This window comes from Pithys albifrons, chromosome 12, assembly GCF_047495875.1.
Source record: "Pithys albifrons albifrons isolate INPA30051 chromosome 12, PitAlb_v1, whole genome shotgun sequence".
NCBI lineage: Eukaryota > Metazoa > Chordata > Aves > Passeriformes > Thamnophilidae > Pithys > Pithys albifrons.
In genome coordinates, this window is record NC_092469.1 from 13,076,081 (window position 1) to 13,090,742 (window position 14,662).

At 43.4% G+C, this 14,662-nt stretch overlaps 1 protein-coding gene across 1 annotated transcript in view; it reads left to right on the forward strand.

Moving 5' to 3' along the window:
* NECAB2 (N-terminal EF-hand calcium binding protein 2) overlaps positions 1 to 14,662 on the forward strand; it is a 78,771-nt gene that overhangs the window by 29,351 nt on the left and 34,758 nt on the right. Inside the window, exon 3 of the mRNA XM_071567383.1 lies at positions 8,440 to 8,548. Within this exon, the coding sequence (XP_071423484.1) occupies positions 8,440 to 8,548 (109 nt within the window). The remainder of the gene's footprint in view (positions 1 to 8,439; positions 8,549 to 14,662) is intronic.

A 14,662-nucleotide genomic window follows, 5' to 3' on the forward strand; every position in this document is an offset into this window, starting at 1 on the left:
TCTGCTGCTGCTTTCCAAGGAGTCTCAGAGCTGTGTGAGCTTCATGGTCTGGATTTGCTGCTGGTCTCAATGCACTGAGCTGTCCCCTAACCTTGGTTGGATACCCAGAACATTCAACCCCTGCTCCAGCACCGGGGCAGCTGTGCCCATGCTGTGGCTGGTCCAGCAATTACCTGAGAGTACCAGTTGTACTCTCCTGGTCTGTCTGGGTGCAGGCAGGGCCTGGAGCTCCAGGGAATGCTTTCCAGCAAAATGAAACTTTCAGCTGCTCACCTGGAGATGGAAATGAAGTGAAACATAGAATTTTTTAGGTTGGAAGAGATCTTAAAGCTAATCTATTTCCAATCCTCCTGCAATGGGCAGGGACTCCTTCCACTAGGGCATTCTGCTCAAAGCCGCATCTGGTCTCACCTCAAACATTTCCAGCAATGGGAAGTGACCTGATAAGTTTCAGAAGGAATATTTTGACTTGTCCCTACAGAGGAACCCAGGTTTCCCTCTTTGCTGCTGAAGGTCAGGTGCTGGTTTTTGTGTATGTGATCTGTCTGCAGCCAGCCTGGAGAGGGAACTCTGCAATATGTTACCCACAGTGGCTTCTCAGAGGCTTTTCTTTTCAGACATGGTGAGAGATCAGGAAGGCGTGAGCTCCCTTAGAGCCCATATTGTTCTTGCAGGAAACCTGAAAGAGAGCACACTGAGGTTTTTTTCCCATGGTTTACATCTCTGCCCATCACCCCAAGATTTCTGTCTCTCAGCATATCCAGTGGGATGCATCTGGGGAGCACCACAGCATGGCAGGAGTAAGAGCCTTGCAACAGCTTGAAACCATGTTTAGTGTTTGATGTGTGTGGGGGGAATTGCAAAAAACTCTCCCAAATAAACCCACAGCTTTGCTTTGATGTAGCAGAGCTCAGGAGCAGATTTAAATATCTCTCTGTGATTCCCAGGCCACCTCTATTGTGCACACAAAGAAATACTTAACCTTGCAGGGAATTATGTATAACACTGCGGTTTGCTGGTGCATAGAAATCAACTATTTTTTGCATAGGAAAATAGCACCTAGTCTATTTGCTATTTAATATTTTAATATAAGTATCTAAATATCAGTTTTTCTCCCACTATTTATTTTCTGGTATTTTTCATGGTCTGTAGTGATTCCATGCAGAGTAGTTGTTCTTAGGGCAGGGTCTCCTTGTGAGAATTTTGCCTTAAATGGATGGAGAAAGTTTTGAAGTCAGGTTTTACAGCTTTGGGGTGGTTGGAGCACAGAGTGATCTCTTAATAATGACAAGCTGTGCTGTCTTTGTGTTTTATTTTCCCTTTCGATCAAATATTTAGAGAAGCTTTCAGTAACTTGTGGGCTTTGACTGAGGTTTTGGTAGTGGAGACCTTGCTGATGTTTTTGAAATCATAGAATCATTAGGTTGGAAAAGCCCTGTGAGATCCCCGAGTCCAACTGTTACCCCAGCACTGCCAAGCCCATCACTAAACCATGTCCTCAAGTGCCACATCTACACATCTTTTAAATACTTTTGGTGTTGGTGATTCCACCACTTTCCTGAACTCTGTTTCAATGTTTGACCACCCTTTCAGTGAAGATGTTTTTTCAAATATCCAATATAAAACTCCCCTGGTGCAACTTGAGACCATTTCAGGAAGGTGACTGAAGAACAGCTCTGCACAATAAAAACCAGAAATTTTGAGGATCAAGTGGTAAGGATCAAAGGTTGATTATGGTGCATCCTCTTCTTTCTACAGAATCTTCTCTAAAACAGAAATTCTAGTTTTGTACAGCTGTGCCTACAACATCTTATATGTTACATCTACAAGTTCAAAAAGAACAAGCAGGTGGGAGGTGTGGGGAGATGCTGAAAGCACTTGAATGGAGAAGGAAGTAGATGTTTGGGATGACAGAGAGGGGTGAGGCCGGGTAACAATGGAGAGAGCAAGACATGTTTGGATACATGGAGAATCAAAGTCTTTGGGAGAGAGAATCAGGCTGTTTGGATCAGGACTCTGTAAGCTCTGCACAGGGTTCTGCTGCTTTGCCATGGTGCCTTGTGTTTGTGTAACTTGCAGAAAAAACAATTGATCAGGTAAATAAATCAAAGGTGTTAAAAAGCTATTGTTGTTCAAAGTCAGTCAACCATTTAGTAGTATCCAATATAAAAAGGCAGTCTGAGGTCAACTAAGATGAAAAATAACTGCAAAGAAGTGGCAGTTGTATGTCTGCAGCTAATCTTGGATGTGCTACAGCTTGGAAATGGAGGTCTGGTGTGGAAGAGTGAAGGACACAAGATATGTCCCCAATCTCTTCAGCAACAACTGAAACATCAGCGTGTTATCAACATTATTCTCATCCTAAAGCCAAAGCACAGCACTGTACCAGCTACTAGGAAGAAAACTAACTATCCCAACCAAACTCAGGACTCTCTGTTTGTTATATGCTGTATATTTATGGTGTTTAGTCCAAAGGTCTGCTTTGTGCTACCACAGTGACCAGTAAATCCCCTTGGGGCACATCCACCAGGATTCCTTCCCTCGAGCTGCCCAGGCTGGAGCCCAAAGGAACCCACTGAGAGTTCACATATTGCCCATTTACCAGGAGGTTGCTGACTGCAGGCTCCAGTTTCCTTTCCTGATGTTTTCCCACCAGTTTGTGCTGAGCTAGGCCAATGTTCACAGGGTCCCAGGGACCAGATCACCTGCAGTTTGCAGAAATTATTATGGAGCAGCAACACGTGGAGGGGCTGACTCAGTGTTTTCCTTATGCTGCTACAGATGTGAAGCAAATATATTAAAATCAGCTGTTGAAATTCATTTTCTTTTTAAATTGCAAGAGAAGAAATTGGAGAGTGAGAGGAAAACTGAAACAGGTTACTTGCTGTTTTCTGTAGGAAAAGGGTGGATGGGGACAGGTTTGTGGGCTACTGGCATCTTTGTCTGAATCCTCCTCTAATTGCTTGGGTAATTTTTTTAATAACCTCTATTAAGCATCAATTGCGTTGAACCTGCCCAGACTATTTACACCATGGGTAAGTCTAATTCCAGCATCTAATTTATGAACAACTGGAAATTTCTTTGGAAGGCATTCCTAAATAGCTGTGATAAAGCATTTAAAATCAATATATTGGGTGAGTACAGAAAAAAGCCCCACATTTAAATCAGCTTATTACAGCAGAGTGAGGATTATTTGGGAAAATGAACAAAGTAGAGTCTTGACAAAAGATAGTGGGAGAAAATGTGCTCTGTCACTCCTGCATATCTCCCTGCCTACTGACTTACATTTGATAACTAACTATAGCTTCCATTAAAAATAATTTTGAAATTACAACTAATTCCAGAATGACAAAAGGCTTGATTAGATGATAAAAGCTGAGCAGCTTGGGGAAACTTCTGGCATGCTAATGGACACTGTTTGATGCCAGGCTATTTCTGATGGGAATGAAGTGCAGGTTTCTGACTGCAATGGAAATCCTACTTTTCTCCAGACCAAGTCCAACGGGGAGGGTTGCCAGCCATTGTCTGCTTGGTACATCCAGCATTACCCACCACCCCAGACAAGAACAAGGCTTTAAGTCATTCCTCAATGTCTTATGCTGAAAGATGTGGTAATTTTGAAATGAAAGACACTTTTTTCCCCATTTTAATGGAAAGGAAAATGTTAACCTGGTCACAAAAAGGATCCTCAGTCCTCCCATCTCAAGTGCCATTCAAAGATTTTAACTATGCCCCAGTTTCAGCTGTACCAAAAAACTTCATCATATGCTGCAGACACAAAAGGAGAAGTCCAAAACTGGCTAAGTATTTTGTTTGATGAACCCCATGCTTTGACACTAAAAGAAGTACACTCAAATTACCCAAACCCACATCCACCTTCATTTAAATGAATGAAGCCATCCCCACTGGCTCCCAAGGGGTCTGGATAAAGGGATCAGGGTAGAAGCCAGTCTCTGTTCCCAAGGCTCAAATATCTGCACATACACACCCAAAAAAGAACAAAAAATAGAGTTATCATTTTTATTCACAGGCCACTATAAAATCCAATTTACTTACACAGCTCTTGGGCACTTCCACACTGAGTGAAGCTTAAAGCATTTTAGAACTCGGAGAGTAATAAAAGTAAGTAATGAAATATATTTGTAATATAGCTAGAAAATATATTCATAATATAGCTAGAAAATATATGAGCAGTCTCAACCTCATGTAATTGAAAACAGATTTAGGAAACTTAGGCTCAGAACAGTGACCTTATTTTGTAGCTGCTTTAAGCTATTTGTACCACTGAGTGAATTTCCAGAAATTCAGCCATCAGATTTCCTATACTTTGGACAATTTATGATCTCAGTTTGATTTTTTCCTTGGGCTATGTTAGAGGGTGAGAACAGCCTGATTGTATGAGTTAGAAGGTGTAAAAGCCACCTCTGGACTCAGATTTTCATGATGGCAAATGGAGATACAATAATATACCAATTGAGTTGGGTTTTTTTTACATCCTTCTGTCTTCAGTTAGTTTTAACTTTGATAACTCTTGGGCTGGTAATTTGCTTTGGTCTTTGTCTGTGACTGAACTATTTTGAAAAGCCAGAGTAAAATGAGGATTGCTCTCTGGAGAAGAAATTATGGCAATGGCCTGATTGCCTCTTTTCTCACCCAATCAGTGCCAGTGGAGGGGATTTCTGGTTTAGGAACACTTGTCCTTGCTGTCAGCTGGATGTTAAGGTATTGGGTTTAAAGGGGAGAAGGTGAGCCAGTGAAAGTAGGTTGCCTGTCTTTTCATATGGTTGTGCAGATGAAAAAAAGCACAAATATTTGTGTAGACCTTAGAGATCGTATCTCTTTAAATCCTAAATTCAGATCTTAAAAATTGTGACAACTTCTTTAGTGAGATTTTGTGTGGAATCTCAACTTTTCTATTATCCTTCCTATCAAAAGTTGCTCCCTAGAGCTGAGAGCTCCCAGCAGACTCTTACAGGGCAGGGCACGGAGAGACTGACCCAGATGATTGAATCTGCCACTCTGGTACAGAGTCTGCCTGTCCATTTGGGGAATCTGTATCTCTGAGCCCAGAAGCTTCAGCAAACAGCTGGTTTCTGGGAGTCTTATCCGTTCTTTACCGAGTGTAGATACTTCTGCTGTGAGAAAAAGCTTTGACTGTCCTGATAAGGCTGTCCTGGAGCACAGTGTCCCATCAGCTCTTATCACAGCACCCTCCAGCCAGCAGACCTGGCATCAGTAACACTCTGATTGACCCGCCTTGCCCAGGATTTTTTACCAGTTTAATTTGAACTGGCAAATCCCAGCCCAGTCTTCTTCCTCTTATCACCCAAATTCCCTGAAGGCATCCTTGCCTGCTGGGCTCCAGCAACCCATGACTCTCAGGCTGTCCCACAATTACAGATATGCAGCCCAAGTATTATCTCTTTACTCAGGAAGGCTTTTGCTTTGTGTGTTTGCAGACAAGTATTCCAGTTTGTATTAAATAGCAATCAGGTTTAAGCTGACTGGTACTTTGTGTTGGTGGTTGTTGGGGATAAAAGACTAAAGCACTTCTTGTGGATAAAACTGGTACTTTTATTCAAATTTCCACCAGTAGTCAACCAGTTCCATGGGATCTCCAGCAATAAAAATGAAATAAGTCATTGTCAAGTCCACCTACCTCCAGATCCTTTGACTATCCTGTATTGCAATGGACTGTTAAATGCCAACAAAAATTCAGTACATGTTGGTTTACAGTGATCTGACCTGTCGTGGTTATTGGTAACTGCTGCCCTGATCTCTTTTAGGGATAAAAATCAGAGCAGTGTTTTGGCACAGCTTTAAACCCTAACATTTCTGAGACTGATGCAAAAATGTGTCCTGGAAAACATTACTAAAAAATAAAAAACAAAGCAAAAACAAAACCAAAACAAAACAAATCAAGCAAGAGTAAAATCAAAGAGAGAAGTTTTTAGATATAAACTAAATAAAAGAAAAAGATTTTTTTCCCCCTTAAACTTAGAAACACCTTTGACTCTTTCAGAGTTGAGCAAACTGTAAATTTGGATCAAAGTACTCTCCTGAAAACAAATCCACTTCACTTGACAGTTTCACTTTCCCAGTAAGATGATTTATGTGACTTTCCTGGGAATTTATTTCTGCCTGCCCTCCATGTGGAAGGACAGTTTTGAGGTGAACAAGCACTGATTTAAGGCTTATGGGTGAAGTATTCCATATATAAAGAACTGTTTAGCCCTCGTGGGATAAAAATGCTGTTATCCTTTTGATGTTGGTGCTTGAAGACATGTATTCATTTCCAGTCAGGATCAGAAGAAACCAAACCTTGATCCTGGCCAGAATACTGCATAAATAGGAGCACCATGGGGGGAAGCTTCTTATCCAGTTGTGCAAAATGCAGAGATGGAGATGGCTGGTGTGGATGGAGCTTCAGACAGTCTTTTTATCTCCATCAGCAAATGAATCTCACCCCTTGGGTAGTCTCCACGTGACAAGGATGGGGTGCTTCAAGCAACAGATACTTGAAGTTCAGATGCTTTAGTGTTCTGTAATCAGAGACAGAGAGCAAACGTGGGGCCCATTTGCTGAGCTGTGCATTGGCATTCTGCACCCTGCCTGCTGCAAGGAGGTCACGCTTTGGGAAGGGATGCAGAAGAACAATGCAGACAGCTGGACCCTGCCTACAACCATTGTGGTGCTCTGGAAATGGTGCCCTCTTCACCCAGTGTTGCTGTAGACTTTGTTCTCCTGTTGTGTTCCTTTCATAATTGCCAATTAAATAGACATCTTAGACTCAGTTTATTGCTCGTCTAAATTTGTCTACGTCAGGCAAGGGAAACTGGGTTGGCATTTGGCAATGCAGGTATGTTTTATGAGCAGCAGATTTACTTCCTTTGGGGAAGAAATATCGACGTGTATGTGGTGAGTTGGCTGATTTTGTCCTCTACTATCATTTTCTGAAAAGAAACAACAGGGTTTACAATTGATTTGCTTAAATAATAAATGATACATTCTCCTACTGCAAAGTAGGCACCATTTCCAGTCTATGACTCTTCTGTGGATATGAATGGAAAGACTTTAAATAATAAGTGACTCAAGGTAGTTATTCCCCCCCAGGCACTGCTGTACACCAGAGCACAGTGCCAGCAGTTTGAACAAGAAATTAGAGGTAAATTAGGGTTTCTTTAAAGTTTCTTTTGTCTCTCTCCTTTTGCTTTATTGCTGAACCTCCCAGGAGCTTTCTCCAGGCTTTCTCACATCCAGCTGTGTGCCTGTCCAGAAAGCACAGACTTATCAGTTTTGTCCAATTTTATCAGTTTTATCAGCTTTATCAGTTAAGTGTAAGCCTTTGTCACCTTATCAGTCAAAGGTGTGAAGGAGTCACTCTTATAGCCCCTAATACATGGACTTGATAAGTTCTTTTTTGCCTTGGTCGTTTAAGGAGGCTGTACTAGCCCCAGCATTAAATTAACTCTGGGACCAATATATAAAATAATATACAAAGTGTATGCCCAGATTGTCCAATCTGGATGTCATTTGTCAATCTCTGAATTGAGACTGGAGACACTGTCCCCCAAGCAGTGACAATCTGCAGGGCCTTTTCATACACCTGGAGATGAGACCTCTGAAATGCCAGTGGACTACTGGTCAGAGCTGACTTCAAAATAAATGTTTAAGGATGAGTTTGGTGCTTGCTGCTGAAATTTCAGCAAGCTCCTCTCTAGATGCCCAGGAGAACATTATTAAACCTCTGTCTGGTGACTCTTTCATGCACTGGTGTGTTTGTTAAAAGGCACCCACTAAGCTGTAGCCCTGTGGCCCAGGGAGTTGGATTTTGTGCATCACCACGTTCCTTTAGAAGTAAAGGCACAACATTAAGGTGAGACAGTCCTTGTATGTTTAAACAGTTGACAATTGAAGCCAGATGTGTCTTGTTACAACAGCTATTTTGTGTTTCTGCCCAGAGCAGGGAGATGGACTGTGTTGGAGAAGATGCAGCTGGATGGAGATGGCAAAAGATACTACTGGGTCTGTTTTAGCTGCAGCCCAGGGCCTTTTCCTATTTGTTAGATGTCCCTTAATAAGTGTCCTGCATCCTTTGAACACAGGGTAGACAAAATGCTCCTACCTTCTTAAATATAAGTTAGTTTCAGGATGAATCCTGCCAGATTTTCCTGTTTAGGTTTGAGTTGTGTTTTGGGTTAATAGCCCAGTTAGTTGCCAATGGCCAGTGTATCCACACCCAGGAGCATCTTCTGGGTCTACCAGAGCTGCAAGGTCCTACCATGAGACCAGTGAGCTCTGCATTGGTTGAGAGGGAGTTCTGCAAAGCACTTGGAGGAAATTTTGGTCTGAATCTTTAAATCCGGACATAACTCTTGTTTTTCAGTCTTGCCCCTCACTTTGCCTGTTCTCTAATGGCAGCTGTGTTGTTCTTTGCAGACGATGGAAAGCTGTCACTGGAGGAGTTCCAGGCATTTTTTTCTGATGGGACACTCAACGAAGAAGAACTTGAGAAGCTCTTTCATACCATTGACTCAGACAACACCAAGTAAGTTCCCTCTGCTGACACTCTCCCATTTCACGGAGCCTTCGGAATAGTGTTGGTGTCCAGCAGCAGTGCTCCTCCAGAGAGCTGGGCTCTGCACAGGCTGCAGGGGTGCAACTTGCTTTGCAAAACTTTGCAAAATCTCGATTTCTGCTTGGTTTGTTTCTCATCGTGACAACTTCTCTGACTTCTTTTGTCTTTGTGGGTTTTTTCTCAGGCCATTTTCTTTAGTGCAACCTTATCTTTGCAGCATCTGAAATTATGCTTAGTATTACCCATGGGGACATTTAAATGTCTCTTTAACTTTTTCACTTTATCTAAAAGCTTTGCTGTGCTATAAAAGGCAATGGTGTGAATCTCTCTAAGCACAGTCCTTTCCAGCTAATTTATTATTTGTGGTCTTGCCTCTCCATGATGTCTGTATCCCCTTGGACTATGCCTGCTTCACCTCCCATCCAAAATATTCCCTAAAAAGCAGTGATTGTTTCAGTACTTAATAGAAACGAGTCCCTTTCTCCCCAAGATGAGGTTCAGCCCAAGCCCAGCAGCCACTGTTGCAGATGCTTTGTCTCTGCTTGGTCTCCACAGCCCAAGGGGGCTGCTCTGTCCACACAAAGCCTGGGCAGGGCAGCGAAGGGACGGACCCTGGGGCAGCACTGCACAGCCAGCACCACAGCTACAACAGCAGCAGGGACAAAGGATGGCAGAGGAGGACTCTGGGTGTGCTTTAGTTTGAGGCTGAACTCGAAGCTGAGTGTGGCACCTGGCTGCTCCCACTGAGAACCAAGGTTGGGCAGGCTGTGCCGAGCTATCACATTAAGCTGGCAGCCTTAGCTGATGTTGGCAGCTGATATTCCTCAGTGCCCCCTCTGCCTGCCTTTGCCTTTGGTGGGGTCTGAGGTATTTCTGAGCACCCTGAAAGTGCCTGGCACTGGCAGTGTTTGGGCTCAGCACAAAGCCGTGGTTTCCATAGGACCCAGTGGGAGCCTCCCTGCCATCAGGTAGCAGCGGCACTGGGCACCGGCACAAAGGACACAACCCACTGGTGGGTTTTCTCTTTCCAAGAGAAATCTGTCTTCTAAAGCCTGAGTGCTTTTTTCTGTTTGAAAATACAAACAAAGAGCAGCTTTGAGTCATATTCCAGTATGACTCTTATTTCTGTGGAGAAAAAAAAATATCTCCAAAAAGCAATCCAATTTCAAATGAGAAGTCTTGCAGCAAGTGCTTGAAAAAATAATAATCTGGTCAGTTATAAAGCCTTTTTGCAGCAGGTAGATGGAGTCTTTTGGTGCATGCTTTGACACGAAGCCAAAAGGTCCCTGGAAAGCAGTGATCATGCTGGAGGGCACTGGCACCAAAGCAGCAGATGTAAAACTCAACAACCCAGTACAAGGGCTGCTGCTGAAGATGATTCCAATTGCAAAGTAAATGTTAATTCTCAAAATCACATCTTTCCAATGTGTGTACTTTCCAAAGTTTATTCCAAGATCAGAAATTCCAAAGACCATCATGATATTTACTGTTCACTGAACCAAAGAAGGTCAGGGGATCTTGTTACTCAAACTCACTGGGAATGATCCATCCTCCTAAAGGCTCCACTTCAATAGGCACTAGATGCTGTCTCATGTTTAGTAGATCCATTACCAAGTTTCAGATGATGCTTCCAGGTGGACCCTCAATAGACTCTGGGACCTGGTTGCTCCCTTGCTTCTGTTCTGAAATAATTTATAGCATTGCCTGAGCTTATCAATTGCCATCTGGCCTTTGGAAGGATGCAGAAGGTTCATGTGTAATCCAGGACACATGGGATGGATCAGTGCGGGGATGTTTATTCTTACCTTGAAATGGGAAATTGGATGGCTGTCCATTTGTGCCTGGGGATTGCAGGGAATCTACAGCTTGTTCCAGGCCTTAGTAAGGGATGTCTTCTAAACTGGACAGGGAGAAAATGTGCCATTTCTAAATGTCATGCAACAGTGTTGTTGGTAAGGGGCCTTTCTGAGCAGTTCCCAAGCGTGCCAAGAGCTCCAACAATTCAGAAATAGTTTTCTTCAGCCAAGCTGCCTTGATACAGTCATCAATAACTGTTAGGGACCGATACTTGCAGAGAGCAGCGTAGCATCTGCTGTTCTTGGCTGAAAGGAAAAGAAATTAGTTGAATATCTTTCCAAGTTAAATCCTTGCATGAATTGGCACTTGTTATTGATTTTGAAAGCATAGACATGTACAGCAAATTTATCAGATTTGGAAAGGAAAATATTCCTTGTTTTTTTATCTGCAAGAGCTCTCTCTGTCTCCAGAACACCTATTTAGAGCTGGGCTTCCTTCTGCAAAAGTGTTTTTCACTATGAAATGAGTAGTTTTCTTGACTGCAATCTTGCATCCAGTGGAGTCCTTCAAGTCATGTGTGTGCTCTTCACCTTGCTCTGTCTTTTGTTCTCTGCACAGTAAATGGGCAGGTCTGTGGGAGCTTGGACAGGGGGGGATGCTGCCTCTGGCATGCCCAGGCCCTGGGGTTGCAATTTTGAGTGCTGCTGCCACCAAGTAAGAGGAGCAGAGTGGAGCTTTCATTTTTCCATTTTACAGGGGAACATAGGAACGGTATTAACTTTACCTTTCCCAAAGGCTGTTTGAATTACAGTTATTTGCTATTTGATAGAAGTTTGTTTATTTTTAAGGCTGGTTTTCAATACTCAGTTTTATCTCTCTGGTTTTCTCATAGTGGCCATCATGTTTGTTTAGTGTGCAAACCAAACTTTGCTATTGAGATTACATTACAGCTAGAGTAGAAAATGATGAAAATTATGTTCCTGCTGATTATTAGTAATTGCTGTTACCAGCCAATTACAAAATGTTGATTCAGTTTCCTGGAGTATTTTTAGAAGCAGTGAACTGCCTTACTGGAGTAGATAAAATGAATGTCTGGACCATTTTCTTGGCTCAGATTAGTTGGGGAGACAGTGGAAAAGGGAAAAGCCAGGCAGTGGAGTGGGAAGATGAGGTGAGTTCTGGATGGAGGAGAAGCTGTGCTGCTGTGCAGAGTCAGTCACAACATGATGTGGCTGGAGGAGGGTGTGCTGCTGTCCTGGGCATCCCAGCCCCAGTGAAACACCTCCTTAGCAGCAAGGTGCAGGTAGGAGGATGCTGAACTGAAAATAACCCAGAGGCATTAATGAGCGTCTTCCTTTCTCCCTGACTGCCTGAGGAGTGTCTCTAGGAGGTCTCCTTTGCTCACACCGTCTGCCCTCCTTCCCTCCTCACAGATGAAGCAGGAGGCAAAAGCAAGACGTTGCTGGGTGATTTTTCATTGTTGGTTTTAGGTGTTATTTCAGGAGGTTTCAGCCATGCTTTATGGGGAGCTGCCTGAAGATTTTTTTGGGAGGTAATGGTTTGTTACTATTAATACAAACAGTACTGGAATTGCACAAATAATGTGCAATATATGTGCATCGATGTATGAACACATGTAGTTAAATATATACATTTGGTTTAGTGGCAGAACAGAGCTTTAGAAAACCTTAGATTAATGTTTACCTGGGAAATTCTGTTTTATTTGTAGAGTTATCTACAAGTCTTCTTACTTTTTCTAACAGGATGTATCAATTTTAAAAGGAAAAAGTCATTGCAAATGTAAAGTTAAACAAGTCTTAGGGTCATGAATGAAGAGATTAAACCTTTAAGATGTTACTATGATACTGGACAAAGCTTACTTTGCCTGACCCACAGCTCCCATCCTTTGCCAGCACCTGGGCTGGCATTTACACCCACTCTGCATCCCCTCGGAAGGAACAATAACCTCTCAGCCCCTGTGAAAGCATGGGGAAGTCAGATGTGGCTGTTGACTGATCAAATGTAGTCCTTGCAGGGGAATTTAAAAATTCCTTCTCTATCTTGTACATTTTTCATAGCTGCAGAGGACAGTCCTTAGGGGAGAGATGTGCTCACTGGAGCAGGACTGCTCCAATGAGCTGTACAGGCCCATTCACAAGGAGCCAAGGACATGGCATTAGCATTCTGCTGCTCTGTCGTTTGTTATCTCTTCGTTAGGATTACAGCTATTCTTTTAATGGCTTGATTCTCTCCCTCTCCCCTCTCTAAATGAGCTCTTTTCTCCAGTGGCAAACACTAGAAAAGGCTGGAGCATGCACGTAGGATAATTAACAGAAGCAGTATCTCTTCTCAGAAGCCTTCACAGCTTCCCCAGACTGTCACTTTTGCCAGAGGATTGTGGCAAATGGAGAACTGAAGCCACTCAGGTTCTCCAGCCTGCTCTGCATTTGACAGTGTCACCTTCCATCCTTCAAGTCACTGACTGAGGTGGGATGGTGGTCCAGAGGGCAATGACAAGGGATGGAGGGGAAAAGTTGATTGTCTGCCTTTGGGATGCTGAACAACATCCTTCTTGGGAACATGAAGCCACCTTCCTCCCATGTCCCCTCAGCTGCTCAGATACCACATGAAGTTGTATTATAAAGCACAGTAATCTGGGATCACTTTAGGGTGCACAGATGTAGTGGGATACAGTCAGGGCAGCTACCAACTTGTTCAACCTCAGAGCTGGGGGAGACACAGTTGTGCAGGGCCACCCCAGGAGCTGGTAATGATGCTGATGAGCTTCTCTGCTTGCACTAATTAGTGCCACTGTGAAGTGGAGCATGTCAGCCCCGAGAGCACTGCGCTGCCACAGCTATGATGCTTCCAGCAGTAGATTCGGCTCCAGCATTTTGAGAGACCTCAAAACCAAAGAGGACAATGTGGGAGATTTGTGCTGCCCCTGCTTTTACCAACATCATTAGGGCATTTGTAGGGCCCGAAGCTCTCGAAATAGGTCTGATAGCCTCCATGGATGAATTTTGGAAGCATTGATACCCAGAGAATATAACTGACTTACATTAGACCCTGTGCAAACACCCTGTGCCTGTTAAGCTTAATGGTCTGCAATGGTGAGCAGCAGCCACAGAGTGGGAGGAGATGCCAGCAAGGTGCTGCTGGTGTAGTTGGGGTCCAGACTGATGCTGTTCCCCATGAGAGAACCCAAAATGCCTTGTTAACAGCCTTGCAGCTCTCAGCTTTAGTGGTACAAATCTGCTCCTGAATATTAAGTAAGGAAGAGTTATGTGCAAGTCAAAGCTGCTCCTCATGGTTCCACTGATAACCTGGGCAGAAATGGAGCCTCACATCATCACAAGTGAAGATGGGGCTCTCGACACCCTCCTTCCAGCATCCAATCCTGCTCCAGACCTGATTACTTCAGTACCTTTGATGATGCCTCAGCCTGCTGTCCTTCTGCTCTGGTACTTATTTTCCTCGGGTGGAAAAGGTCTGTTGTTACTGCTTTGCTAGGATGCCACAGTCCCTCCAGGCATATCCTCTGAGATGCTTTGCCTTCCTACACCCCACATCAGGCCTGGTGTCCTTTGGTGTGAGATAGGGGCCATCTGATAGGGGCCACTGAGGCCAGGGAGATTTTTGGAGCAGTGCTCTGCTGCCTATTATTTTCCCCAGGTTTCTTCAATCCAGTCCTCTCCAAACTGAAAATGCTTTCACTTCTTGGGCAAGGAACAATGATGATTAAGACTGAGTATTTTTTTGTGAGTTTTTATCTCCCCCTCCCTAATCTTGGCTATTTGCATTGCAAACCAGATTCAGTGGAGTGCCGGGTTTGTCTGGGAGCAGAATCCTGTGCTGAGGAGATGGCTCTGCCCATTGAAACCAACATTTCTGAATATCAAATGTTCTCAATTAGCTCTCTGGGAAACAAACTACGGATGGTTTAATCAGCCGAGATTTTGATTAACTGATTCAAGAGACAGTTCTTGTCTCTTTTGAAAGGGACAAAATGATTGCACAAAAATTACATGTCTGGCTCTAATTTCTGGCTCTCAAGAGCATGGGCATTTGATGGATTTTGTTTATATGGAAGATGTTTTTGGGTCCTCGCTTATTCTTCTCTGTGCCAACAAGTCTCTTAAACTATACTGTGCTCCACCTTTCATTTAAGTGAAGAAATACTTGGTTTCAAAGCTGGAGCTGTGCTGATAGAGCTACAAAACATCTCAGGCTCACCAAAGAAAAGGGGCTTTAAAAACAAACCACTCTCTGGGAAGGTCATTGGGA